Here is a 13,009-nt window from a genome sequence, read left to right as displayed (position 1 = left end):
AAACAAAAAGAGCATGAGAATTTTATGTTTGTTCAGCTTCCCAAAGATTAAAATCTTTAACACAAGCAGAAGTGAATTCCTTTCTGGCAGTCAGAGAACTGATTGCGTAAAGGACTCCAAAATTACCGAGAGAATAATGCAGGGATACAGCCAGCAGCAGCTCCCTCTCAGGAGCCAGCTACAATGAGTCAAGGGCCAGTTCAGTCTCATGACCCATTTTTTTCAGCCTGAGCAACAAACCACCTCGCGGGCTACAGGCCCTCAAGGAGCCCTAGGATAGGAGATAGAAAGGCATGGTTAGGTATAAGAGGGAAGTATGGTGCTTAAAAAGAGTAGGAAGTCTTATAATTTGGGCATAAATTATGCTGTTCTGTAAATAAAAGGATTGTTTTGTCTTAAATTCACTGCAGTTATCTTGTGCTTTGTTACTTATGCTCATGCCAATCTTTCCGGAAAGGAAGCACTCATTTGGTATTGCCTTCTTTACTCAGGTGATGCTTCATGGCAAAGTCCTATTGGGGCAAAGAGGTCTGTTGTGGTGTCATCTGGTAGGGTGGATAGAAGGAGGCATGGGTGAGGTACTACCACTACAGTTGATCAGATAATGATGACATCCTGCAGAAACCAGACTCTGATGCCCCTTGCAGCGACGAGTGAAGACACGGCTTGTCTTGCATCTCAAATGAGCTGGACATTCTGGGACTGGAACCCCTTGCTATTCACATGTGTCAGCAACTGCTCTCTTGGTGCATTCAGTGCCACTTGCATGCCATTGTTGTGCCCTGCACCCTGGGGGAATCCAGCTATCCTGTAGAAGACCCTGACTCTGTGCCTATGCTGCCTGGGGGTGATGCTCATGTGAAGGAATTCGACTGCCCTATGAAAGAGGGCATCTGTCACCTGCACGATACATGGCCCAACAGCTCCCTGGCTAATGTTGCACAGATGCCCTGTGGCACCCTAGAAGGATATGGAGCCATAAAAGTTGAGGGCTGCTGCCTCTTTAAATGTTATGGACAGAGCAGTTGTGGTAATGAAGCAAGTCTACATATCTGCATGATGAAGTGGGCAGTTTGGAGACATGCAGCCGCTGTATTAACAGCTCCTCGGGAAGGTTCGTGTAGGACCAGTGCAGCCTGTACACACACTGGGAAGGGTAGTACGTGGTGGGCTGCTGTCCTCAACTCTTCTGCCTGATTCTCCCGGCCTGGACACATGGCTGCTGCAAGTGGGAAAGCAAGCTGTGAGGAGGACACAAAGAGTCTGCAAAGGGATATCGACAGGTTAAGTGAGTGGGCAAGAAGGTGGCAGATGGAGTATAATATGGGGAAATGTGAGGTTATTCACTTTGATAGGAAGAATAGAAAAAAGTATTTTTTAAATGGTGAGTAGCTATTAAATGTTGGTGTTAAGAGGGATTTGGGTACAGCAAGCAATTAGGAAGGCAAAAGGCATGTTGGCCTTTATTGCAAGGAGCTGGAGTACAAAACTAAGGAAGTCTTGCTGCAATTGTACAAGGCTTTGGTGAGACCACACCTGGATGACCCTGTACACTTTTGGTCACTGTACCTAAGGAAGGGTATACTTGCCTTAAAAGGGGGTGCAACAAACGTTCACTAGACTGATTCCTGGGATGAGAGGGTTGTCATATGAGAAGAGATTGAGTAGAATGGGCCTATACTTTCTGGAGTTTAGAAGAATGAGAGGTTATCTCATTGAAACATATAAGATTCTGAGAGGGCTTGACATGGTAGATGCTGAGATGCTGTTTCCCCTGGCTGGAGAGTCTAGAACTAGGGGGCATAGTCACAGGACAAGGGGTCGGCCATTTAAGACCAAGATGAGGAGAAATTTCTTCACTGAGAGGGTTGCGAATCTTGGAATTCTCTACCGAGAGAGCTGTGGATGCTCAGTTGTTGAGTATATTCAAGACAGAGATCAATATGTTTTTGAACTCTAAGGGAATGAAGGGATATGGGGATGGTGCAGGAAAGTGGAGTTGAGGTTGAAGATCAGCCATGATCTTATTGAATGGCGGAGCAGGCTCGAAGGGCCGTATGTCTCCTATTTCTTATGTTCTTAACTCCTCCCATTATGGTGGCTTAAAGTAACATTCCCATGGGGAAAGCCATTCCTTAACCAAAGTCAATCTGAGTGTGAGGGAAGTCTGGGATCCAAAAACAATTCTGGGAAGAAAGGAAAGCGATACGGTAAAATGAAGAGCTGGTGTCAGTGATTAAACAATGTGAGCCTCAAGTCATCTGCTGCTGAAACCCTCCGTAAACTTGAGCTCATTCAAAATTCTGCTGCCCATATCCTAACTCCCACCAAATCCCATTCACACATCTCCCTTGTGCATGCTGACCTACGTAGGTTCCCAGTCTGGCAATGTCTCGATTTTAAAATTCTCATCCTTATTTCAAAATCCCTCCATGATCTCGCCCTCCCTATCTATGTATCCTCCTCCAGCCCTACAACATTCCGAGATCTCTGCTCTCCAATTCTGACCTTTTGCGCAACTTCGATTTTTTTTTTCTTGCCACTACTGGTGGCTGTGCCTTCAGCTGCCTAGGCCCTAAGCTTTGGAATTCCCTCCCTAAACCTCAGTCTCTCTACCCCTCTCTCCTCCTTTAAGAAGCTCCTTAAAACCTAACTCTTTGACCAAGTCTGTCCCAATATATTTTTATGTGGCTTGATCTCAGATTTTTTTTATTTGTTTATGGGATGTGGGCGTCGTTGGCAAGGCCAGCATTTATTGCCCATCCCTAGTTGACCTTGAGAAGGTGATGGTGAGCCACCTTCCGCTGCAGTCCGTATGGTGAAGGTACTCCCACAGTGCTGTTAAGTAGGGAGTTCCAGGATTTTGACCCAGCAACAATGAAGGATCAGCGATATACTTCTAAGTCAGGATGGTGTGTGACTTGGAGGGGAACTTGGAGATGGTGGTGTTCCCATGTGCCTCCTGCCCTTGTCCTTCTAGGTGGAAGAGGTTGCGGGTTTGGGAGGTGCTGCCGAAGAAGCCTTGGCGAGTGACTGCAGTGCATCTTGTAGATGGTACACACTACAGCCACGGTACACCACAGGTGGAGAGAGTGAATGTTTAAGGTGGTGGATGGGGTGCCAATCAAGTGGGCTGCTTTGTCCTGGATGGTGTCGAGCTTCTTGAGTGTTGTTGGAGCTGCATTCATCCAGGCAAGTGGAGAATATTCCATCACACTCCTTACTTGTGCCTTGTAGATGGAAAGGCTTTGGGGAGTCAGGAGGCGAGACACTCGCCACAGAATACCTAGCCTCTGACCTGCTCTTGTTGCCACAGTATTTATGTGGCTGGTCCAGTTGTGTTTCTGGTCAATGGTGACCTCCGGGATGTTGATGGTGGGGGATTTGGCAATGGTAATGCCGTTGAATGTCAAGGGGCGGTGGTTGACTCTCGCTTGTTGGAGATAGTCATTGCCTGGCACTTGTGTGGCGCGAATGTTACCTGCCACTTACCAGCCCAAGCCTGATTTTGTTTGATAATGGCTCCTGTAATGCTACATAGACAGGCTAAGTAAGTGGGCAGAGATTTGGCAGATGGAATACAATACTGGAAAGTGTGAGGTTATGCACTTTGGCAGGAAAAATCATAGAGCAAGTTATTATCTTAATGGCAAGAAACTGGAAAGTACTGAAGTACAAAGGGATCTGGGGGTCCTGGTGCACGAAACTCAAAAGGTTAGTATGCAGGTGCAGCAAGTGATTAAGAAGGCCAATGGAATGTTGGCTTTCATTGCTAGGGGGATAGAATATAAAAATAGGGAGGTATTGCTTCAGTTGTACAAGGTATTGGTGAGACCGCACCTGGAATACTGCATACAGTTTTGGTGTCCATACTTAAGAAAAGACATACTTGCTCTCGAGTCAGTACAAAGAAGGTTCACTCGGTTAATCCCAGGGATGAGGGGATGGACATATGAGGAGAGGTTGAGTAGATTGGGACTCTACTCATTGGAGTTCAGAAGAATGAGAGGTGATCTTATTGAAACATATAAGATTGTGAAGGGGTTGGATCGGGTGGATGCGGGGAGGATGTTCCCGATGATGGGTGAAACTAGAACTAGGGGGCATAGTCTTAGAATAAGGGGCTGCTCTTTCAAAACTGAGATGAGGAGGAACTACTTCACTCAGAGGGTGGTAGGTCCATGGAATATGCTGCCCCAAAAAGCTGTAGAAGCTACATCATTACATAAATTTAAAACAGAAATAGACAGTTTCCTAGAAGTAAAGGGAATTAAGGGTTACGGGGAGCGGGCAGGAATTTGGACATGAGTCTAGGTTCGGATCGGACATGGCCCTGTGGGTAGCGGAGCGGGCCCAGGGGCCGTGTAGCCTGATCCTGCTCCTATTTCGTGTGTCTAATTCTGTTAGATTCAGGAGATGGTTCTGTGATAGTAGATTGGCGGTTAGGATCAGATCAGCCATGATCTTATTGAATGGCGGAGCAGGCTCGAGGGGCCGATTGGCCTACTGCTGCTCCTATTTCTTATGTTCTTATGTTCTTACATGGGATGTTTTACTACATTAAAGGCACTACAAAATGCAAGTTGTTGTTGGTATTGTTGAAGGAAGGAGTTAAAAAGAAGTGAAGTTGGTGCCTTCTTCAACTCACCAGCTCTTCAGTTAGCTTGACTGAAGTGTTAGGGGATGCTGTTAGACCAATTTTCTTGTGTAAAGTTACACCAATTGTAGGAGTGGCATAAATCCACAAATTTCTGTGTTCTTGGTCGGGAACCCGCTGTCAACCTGCTACCACGCGAATTTCCCAGATGTCGGGTCTGTCAATGCTGAACAGACCCAACACGCAGTAGCAGGGGAGGCAATTTAGGTCATTATGACCTTATTAACAGCCCATTAAAAAGTATTTTGAGCTCACTTTTAAATTTTATGAGGTTGCCCATGGGGTTCACGCTGCTCGGGGATCACGTCAGGTAAAGTGGTTCTCCGCAATCAACTGATAGGACAGAGGGCATCAGTACCCAACCACATTGCTGCCCGGGAGGCCAGGGATGGCCTCACCAGGGCCAGATTTACTTCACTTCATGCTGTACAGCCTGGCTGCCACATGATGCGCCAAGTTGGCATCACCCCACACCAACACCATAAAGCATCCCTACAATGCCCAAGCCATTCCTTTCCCACTCATTGCCATTGCGGAGGGTACTATTATGTCTCACCATTCACTACAACTCACTAAGCCACTGCCAAAGGCGCACACAAATCTGTCCAAGAAAGCAAAGTGTTGAAAATAAAGATTTCAATGTTTGACAGTACATTAACCGAAACTTCACATGAACATTGGCTAAAATACACACGTGCCTACCCTTGTGTGTTGTTAGTTGGTATGATTGGACTAGGATGAGGGTGAGTGTGAGGGGTGGCTAGTGAGATGGGGAAATGATAAAGTAGATAGAGAGGGTTGGGTGGAGGTGCAAGGTAAGTTGATGTAAGGATGTGCAGGAGAAGGATATGGAAGGCAGAGTGATGGAGATGTGTTGAGTGGCACAGCAGGATAAGGTTGAGTGTGGCTTTGCAATAATGTTTTGTGATCTACTGAGATCATTGAAACATTTGCGCCACTGCAGCCTGGTCCTCCTGCTTGTGTCCTCCTGTGCAATGTGCAACCGGGCTGCGTTGATCTTCCACCCATTGGAAGGGAAGAGAAACTCCCTGCGTGCTGTGACTCCAATATGGAGGGAGTCATGGGAGGGTCATGGGTGCACCGTGCACCTTTGTGCAGTGTTTGTCAGTGTTTGCAGCCCCTCAATGCTGTAGAACACTGACTGCACAACTGTCAAAATCAATTTGCGCATGGCCCTTTTAAGGAAACCGGCTAATGATGCGTCAAGTGACGTCGTCAGACCCGCTTCCTTCAATTGGCTGGCAAATGCGCTGGGCAGGCTTAACAAGCCCTATCAACGTAAAATCATTCTACAGAGCAGGACCCACCGAGGTAGGGGAAATCATGGCCCTGATCTGCACATTAGCATTTGCTGACAAGATTCAGCATGGATGAGGCCCCTCCCTTGTCAAAGCCACCATGACACGAGTCCCACTGCTAATGGAAGTGAGTGTGTTTACTGAATACTGTAGCAGATATTCTCATGAGAACAGGAATTTCCCCCTGCAGTATGCAGTGTAACTTACAGTCTACATCAGAGAAACTGGCCATTCGGGCCAACTGGTCTATGCCGGCGTTTATGCTCCACACAAGCCTCCTCCCAACCCTCTTCATCTAGCCCTATCAGCACATCTTTCTATTCCTTTCTTCTCATGTGCTTATCTAGCTTCCCCTTAACTGCATCGAGCGACAGGAGTCACATCCATTAACACCAAGACTTGGGTAATAGCAGCACTGAGGTAAGAAGGAAGAGGGCAGGGGAAAGGAAAGGAGAAGAAAGAATAATTTTGAAGGGGAGAGGGAAATGGGAGTGGATGACAATGAATGAGCGAGGGTAGTTGGGATCAGTGATTTGTGATGAGGGAGGAAGCAGAGTGACAGAGTGGGGAGGGGGAATTTCAGCATGGGCTGGAGAAAGAGTGGTGGGGTGGGTGGAAGAAGACCAGCATGAACAGAGATAGAGTGGCAACTGGAATTGAAGGGGGCATTAAATGCCGCATGAGCTAAGGGAGGGAGAAGAGTACCAGGTTCAATTGAGGGGGATGGAGGAAGAAATAATGTCAGTTTGAACTGGGGCTGAGGGGCAGGTGGGGGGGGGGGGGAGGGGGGGAGAGTTATGCCAGTTTATGGTGGGTGGTAGATTATTATGATTCTAATAGGGGTTGGAGGGGGAGATTGAACTGGGGAGAGGGAGAAGCCTGTCAGCTTGAATGAGAGTGGAAGACCAGTGCAAGGTTGAATTAAGTGGAGACAAGAGGAGGACCAGGTCAAATTGCAAATGGAAAAGGAGTGCCAGTATGATATGGGAGGTGTGGAAGAGGAGTGAGTGTCTTTATGAAAGGGTGGGTAGATTGGAAGGGGTAGCGTATCTCTGTGAACTAGGTTCAGAGGGAATAGAGTGCCTCTGTGAACTGGGGCAGGGTTGGAGGGATTTTGAAGTGGGACAGTTACATTAAGGTAACTTTTGGGAAGTGATAGTCTGTTGAAAATTTAAATGTCACTGATTTTCCTTGTTTAGATTAAAAATGTATCAGGTGTGAAGTATAAAAGTGTTGAAAATGAATAGAATGCATAATTTTAATGTAAAAATTCAAATTTTTCAAGGGAGCATATCTTTGGATCCTTCCTAGAAATGTACCATCAATTTTGTGCCTTCAACATTTATATTTCTCCCTTAAAGCTTTCATGTAAAGCTTTTTCCCCCTTTTAAAGCAAATGAAGGAATGTTAGTTATACCCACAGCTTAAATTATAAACTCATGTAATTACTTGTTTTCATATGGTATAGGTTTATAATCAGGGCTGCTCTTGAGTTGTCTCATTTTGGAGGGCTGTGTCAGCTTTTGCTAGGTTTGTAAGTTGGCGTAAATGTTATCAAAAAACACAACCATATCTCCTCCCTCAGCTATACCACTGGAAGAAATTGGAAGTAAATTCCTCTTTTGGCACCTAACACCCAATCAATATCACCAGCAAATCAGGTGCACACTGTCACACTAGACCACCAAAAATCCGACATGTCTCCACCAGACAGGGACACATCTTTTCATTCATTCTTAAATTGTATATATTTACTTGTTACATAAAAGTTATTATGGTTTACATATGAACATTTATTAGAACATACCATAATATGTCCAGTTTGACACAGGGGCAACTGCAATTCCACATTTGAACACCTTACTGTCAGCTCCAAGTACCATAGATGTGACATATCCTCCATAAGACTAAAGATGATTGAAAGCAGTTAGTTACATTTGAATTACCATACATTAATTGATTGTGAGTAAATAAAATGAGTGAATGCTTAGATTTATAATCAAAGACAGATGAAATAATCAAAACTCTCAAACAATATACTTTGACCTGAAATGTTAACTCTCTTTCTCTCTCCACAGATGCTGTTTAACCTGCTGAGTATTTCCAGTGTTCTTTGTTTTTATTTCAGATTTCCAGCATCCGCAGTATTTTGCTTTTGGTTAGGATTTAGAATGCATTGTCCGATAGGGTGGTGGATACAGATTCAATAGTAGCCTTCAAAAGGGAATTGGATAAATACTTGAAGGAGAAAAAATTGCAGGGATATTGAGAAAGAGCAGGAGAGTGGGACTAACTAGATTGCTCTTCGAAAGAGCCAGTGCAGACTCAATGGGCCGAATGGCCTCCTTCTGTGTTGTACTATTCTATGATTCTATGAAATGCTTTATCCTATATTAAAGTATTTTCCTCACAACCAGAACTAACGATAAAATAAATAGAAAAGCAAGCATGTACAGTACCACGGCTAAGCTCCAATCTATCTAATTTAATAAAGGCCAACTTTTTTGGCCTGTAATAAAATTGAAAAAAAGGTTATTTCACCCAGCTAGTGTCAATGGCTCCGCGACTAATGGCAATACTCAGTGTGGTATGGGGATTATACAGTTCAGGATAGTCACAGGTTTGATCACTTTTCTGTGCTAAATTAACTGATTTTGCTGAGAAATGGTAGGTGTACTAAAGTGGTAGGTGGTCTCCAGCGGAAAAAAACCAGCCTGGGTTCCCATTTTTGATCACCGTCCAGTGACCCTCACAGAATTGTCTTTGCACATGGGAAGGTTAAGGGAGGACAGGATTGGACATGGATATGTTGCCCCCTATAATTGAATAGCCTGCTGTTACTCATTTTCTAGGCTCAGAAAATGAAAGGGAGAGTAACAAAATGCCTTTTTTGTTTGGTACATCCATTTTAACTAACCAAGTGTCCTGCTGAATTCATATTGTTGCAAGGATGCGTGTTATGATTTTTTTTCAGTCAGGTAATACAAAACGAATCCTAGTATACAAAACACCAATAAGAAACTTATAGTTTTGCCACTAATAATTTGAGAACTTACCCAGCCCCAGATTGCTATTTTTGTCTCATCAATGAATCCCATTTCTATGAATTTTCTACAAAGAAGCAAAATATCAAGCGTGGTAAGCTAATAAATTGTTCGATGCATATTACAATATTTTCTTTAAAGTCAATATTTTAAATATTTTATATATGTGGAATGCTTGTAGCAATTTACGGTAATAAAAACAAAAGTTGTGCCCAATATGTTATTCTTAATTCTGAGTGATTATGCACCTTGTTGCTCTGATTTGATCCTCCACTTCATAAGTGCCCAGTCTTCGATATATTGCATGCATTATTTTGTCACCTTGATAACCGCTTCCCCTTCCATCAAAACTGGCAACAATAATCCCCTCTGTGCTGGCAAGGTAAGTTGCCCAGCCAATTGAGAAGCGGGCATCGGCTTTCTGACTGCATGGCCCTCCATACCTGAAAGAAATTTCACAGCAACAAAATGATTGAATCTTCTGAAAATAACCTGCAGTCTTCAATTATTTCTACATACCTAAATATTTTGGCCACCATCAAATTTATTTAAAGCAATAAGTCTGAGTTTATGAATAGAAAAATTTTCCTTGGTTTTATTATTAGCCTTACATGAAAATCAAGGGGACTTGATTGTTGACTCCGATTTTTCAGTTTTTTTTTCAAGGTTTCAAAGCCTTTAAATTGACAAGTTTTGTGTAACAGTACCCCATGAATTCAGTAAATTGATACTTGCTGCAGGACACACGATGAAGTTTGAGCTTCACTACATTCCCAATTACAACAACAATTTGCATTTGTATTGCAAATAATGCTGAAAATGTCCCAAAGTGCAAGCGGTTTTAACGGCCGGGCTTCATTAGCACTTGCTGACTAAAACAGCCAAGAAATCAATGGGGCAGGAGAGGCTCAAGGCTTCCTTGTGGGACTCGATAGAGCACTCGTGCTCCTCATTTAAAATTTCTGTCAGCCAGAACGGGCAGTAAAGCAGTGGGTAAGTCCCCATCTCCATTTTAACGGACCCCTGCCTCAACTCCAACTGATTTCTGCCAGGCGGGGAGGGGCAGGGAGTTAAAATGAAGGCGTAGAGTCAGAACTCATTGTGTGTTGTGTAATTAAGTCAGAAGCAATATGAGGATGTACTTCAGTTACTGCTACAAGGAATCCCTCAGCTCCTACATACTACAAATCTAGACTTTCAGTGCCACATTCTGCAGATAAAATTATTTTGACAGTTGAAATAAGACATTAAGAAAAGTGGGAATGGAGGAATATGCCATACCAGATGTCATTGCTATCATCAGGTTCATTTTTTTTTAGGGATAAGTAGACTTTGGAATTTTACTTACACATCGATGAGCAGAGGATACTTTTTTGATTTATCAAAATGCGGTGGAAGTATCATCTGATACCAATATTCTGAAAAAATATTTAAATTAGTACCACAACACAATTGTCATTAACACAGAACACAATTTGTATTGGAATATGACTAAGATAAAATATTTCCACTTTTTATTTTTTACTTATCTGACTTTAAGCAAATATTGATAATGAATAAGCCACTTCCCCGTTGGTACATATAGGCCATTTACTTGTAGTGCTTATCAGTGCGCTCAACCTACATATTAAACATTAACCAATTTTCAAATAGAAATTTTCAGAAGTGTGTGCTATAGTTTCCTATCAAGCTTTCTTTATTGGTAAATCAAGAACAAATACCATTTTGCCACTTTCACTGTTTGTTACATTTTATCCTTGGATTAGATTTACTTTTGGAAGTGTACTGTGATATTGAGAAAGAATCCTAATAATAGTAGCTTCAAATGAATAAAGTAAAAAGTATGTAGCATTTTACAACCCCCTAATATTTAGTTGTTAAAGTGAAGCTTCTGTGCTGGATACTAATGTGAGTAATTGTTCACTTAAAGAGCTCAAGGAAACTTGGTGGGTGATGTAAAACTCCTCAGTGCTGATGGAGGATATAATATACTACACAGACGGTGCCTCAGTTTAAAGGAGAAACTCGAATTAGGAGGAAAAATACAAGAAGATATCGGTAAATAGGCAGCTGGTGTGGATAGAACATTGGGTTGGCTCTAAATGAGAAGCCATCAAGTTTGAAATATCGCCTGTCTACTATGGAAAAGAAAACTTCTCTCTCAAATCACATGGACTTTCCTTAAAGCGTCACTGGCTGCATCAGATCACAGAATCATCCCTATATTGCATAGAATTACATTTAGAGTCTAAATGGGGTATAAGTGCAAAGGGATCGAGGGGTACAGATTCACAAATCATTAAACGTAGCAACGCAGGTTAACAAAGCCATAAAAAAATGAAAACTAAGCACTGGGGTTCATTTTTAGAGGAATAGAATTCAAAAGCAGAGAAGTTAGGTTAAATTTGTATAAAACTTTGGTTAGACCACACAAGTACTGTGCACAGTTGTGGTATCCATATTACAAAATGGATATAGAAGCACTGGAAAAAGTGCAAAAAAGATTTAGAAGGACGATTTGAGATTTGAGAGGGTGCAATCATCAGGAAAGACTGAACAGGCTGGGACTCTTATCTAGAAAAGAGAAGACTGAGGATAGAGGTATTTAAAATTATGAAGGGGCTCAATAGGGTAGATGTGGAGTGAGTCCAAAACTAGGGATCATAAATATAAGATAGTCACTAAGAAATCCAATAAGGAATACCAGAGAAACTTTTTTATTTGAGTGGTGAGAATGTAGAACTTGCTACCACATGGACTGGTTGAGACGAATATCATAGATGCATTTAAGGGGAAGCTAGGGAGAAAGGAATAGAAGGATATGCTGATAAGGTGAGATGAAGTAAGGTCGGAAGAGGTTCATGTGGAGCATAAAGACTGGCATAGACCTGTTGGGCCAAATGGCCTGTTTCTGTGCTGTACTGTAAATTCTATGTAATCCCTATGTAATATATGTAAATCTTTAGACATGTGTTGTCTCTCATTGTCATCAAATGCAAATGGTTAAAGCATATAAAAGTAAAAAGCTGACATTTTCTCACATCACGTCTATGTATTTCTCAGTGCTGTCTACTGGATTTGTGGATTGTAAAGTGGATAAATTGTAAGTCCATCTTAACAGATGGATTGATATTTAAGAACAAGATAAACAGTGTTGGCAGAGAAGCTGATATTCTATTGTCCAACAGTTATGATAGGTATGCCTCCTAAACAGAATTTAAAGCTATTATAGAGAAGCATACTTATTAAATACCATACTAAAAATAGCTGGCTTGAATTAATAAGATAGCACTATAAAATTATTTTCTTATGACACTCAATAACATCTGAATGTGTTAAATAGCCTGTTTAAACAAATTAATAACCTAAAGTGAGTGTCCCCAACTGAGTCCTGTCCTGCTCCTGGGCCACCCAAATGGTTTGCTTCCTGACTGAGTCCAGATCTATCTGACTGCCCATCTTCCCAACTTAATCTAGGTTATCTGAGTGTTGAAAATGGAAATGCAAATGAGTGCTGTTGGCAAATGCATTATTTGTTACTACCTGTAGGAATGAGACTCCACAGTTTCAATTGTTCACTTTCTGGGCTACAGAGGTTGAGTGGCATTGCAGGAACATAAATCTCATAATTAAAAAGTTACCCGCTCTGTTAACAACAACAACTTGTATTTATATAGCGCCTTTAATGTAGTAAAACGTCCCAAGGTGCTGCACAGGAGTATTATAAGACAAAAAATGTGACATGAATCCACATAAGGATAAATTAGGGCAGGTGACCAAAAGCTTGGTCAAAGAGGTAGGTTTTAAGGAGCATCTTAAAGGAGGAAAGAGAGGTAGCGAGGCAGACAGGTTTAGGCAGGGAATTCCAGAGCTTAGGGCCTAGGCAACAGAAGGCACACCACCAAAGGTTGAGTGATTATAAAGCTACCCGCTCTGTTAAGTAGCAGCTCTAACATTCTGCAGCGAGTTTAATTGGGAATTAATGTACA

General features: G+C 42.5%; 1 protein-coding gene across 2 annotated transcripts in view; it reads right to left on the bottom strand.

The window, feature by feature from the left end:
* Positions 1-13,009, bottom strand: part of fap (fibroblast activation protein, alpha) — a 149,854-nt gene that overhangs the window by 23,654 nt on the left and 113,191 nt on the right. For both annotated transcript variants that reach the window (XM_085986421.1, XM_085986422.1), the window contains 4 exons: positions 10,369-10,438; positions 9,269-9,463; positions 9,033-9,087; positions 7,784-7,883 (listed from right to left, as the gene is read on the bottom strand). In XM_085986421.1, the coding sequence (XP_085842547.1) occupies positions 7,784-7,883; positions 9,033-9,087; positions 9,269-9,463; positions 10,369-10,438 (420 nt within the window). The remainder of the gene's footprint in view (positions 1-7,783; positions 7,884-9,032; positions 9,088-9,268; positions 9,464-10,368; positions 10,439-13,009) is intronic.

The sequence above is a fragment of the Somniosus microcephalus genome, chromosome 4 (assembly GCF_052327205.1).
Source record: "Somniosus microcephalus isolate GS21.2 chromosome 4, FLI_Smic_1.0, whole genome shotgun sequence".
Taxonomy (NCBI): Eukaryota; Metazoa; Chordata; class Chondrichthyes; order Squaliformes; family Somniosidae; genus Somniosus; species Somniosus microcephalus.
This window is presented reverse-complemented; position numbering and strand designations above follow the sequence as displayed.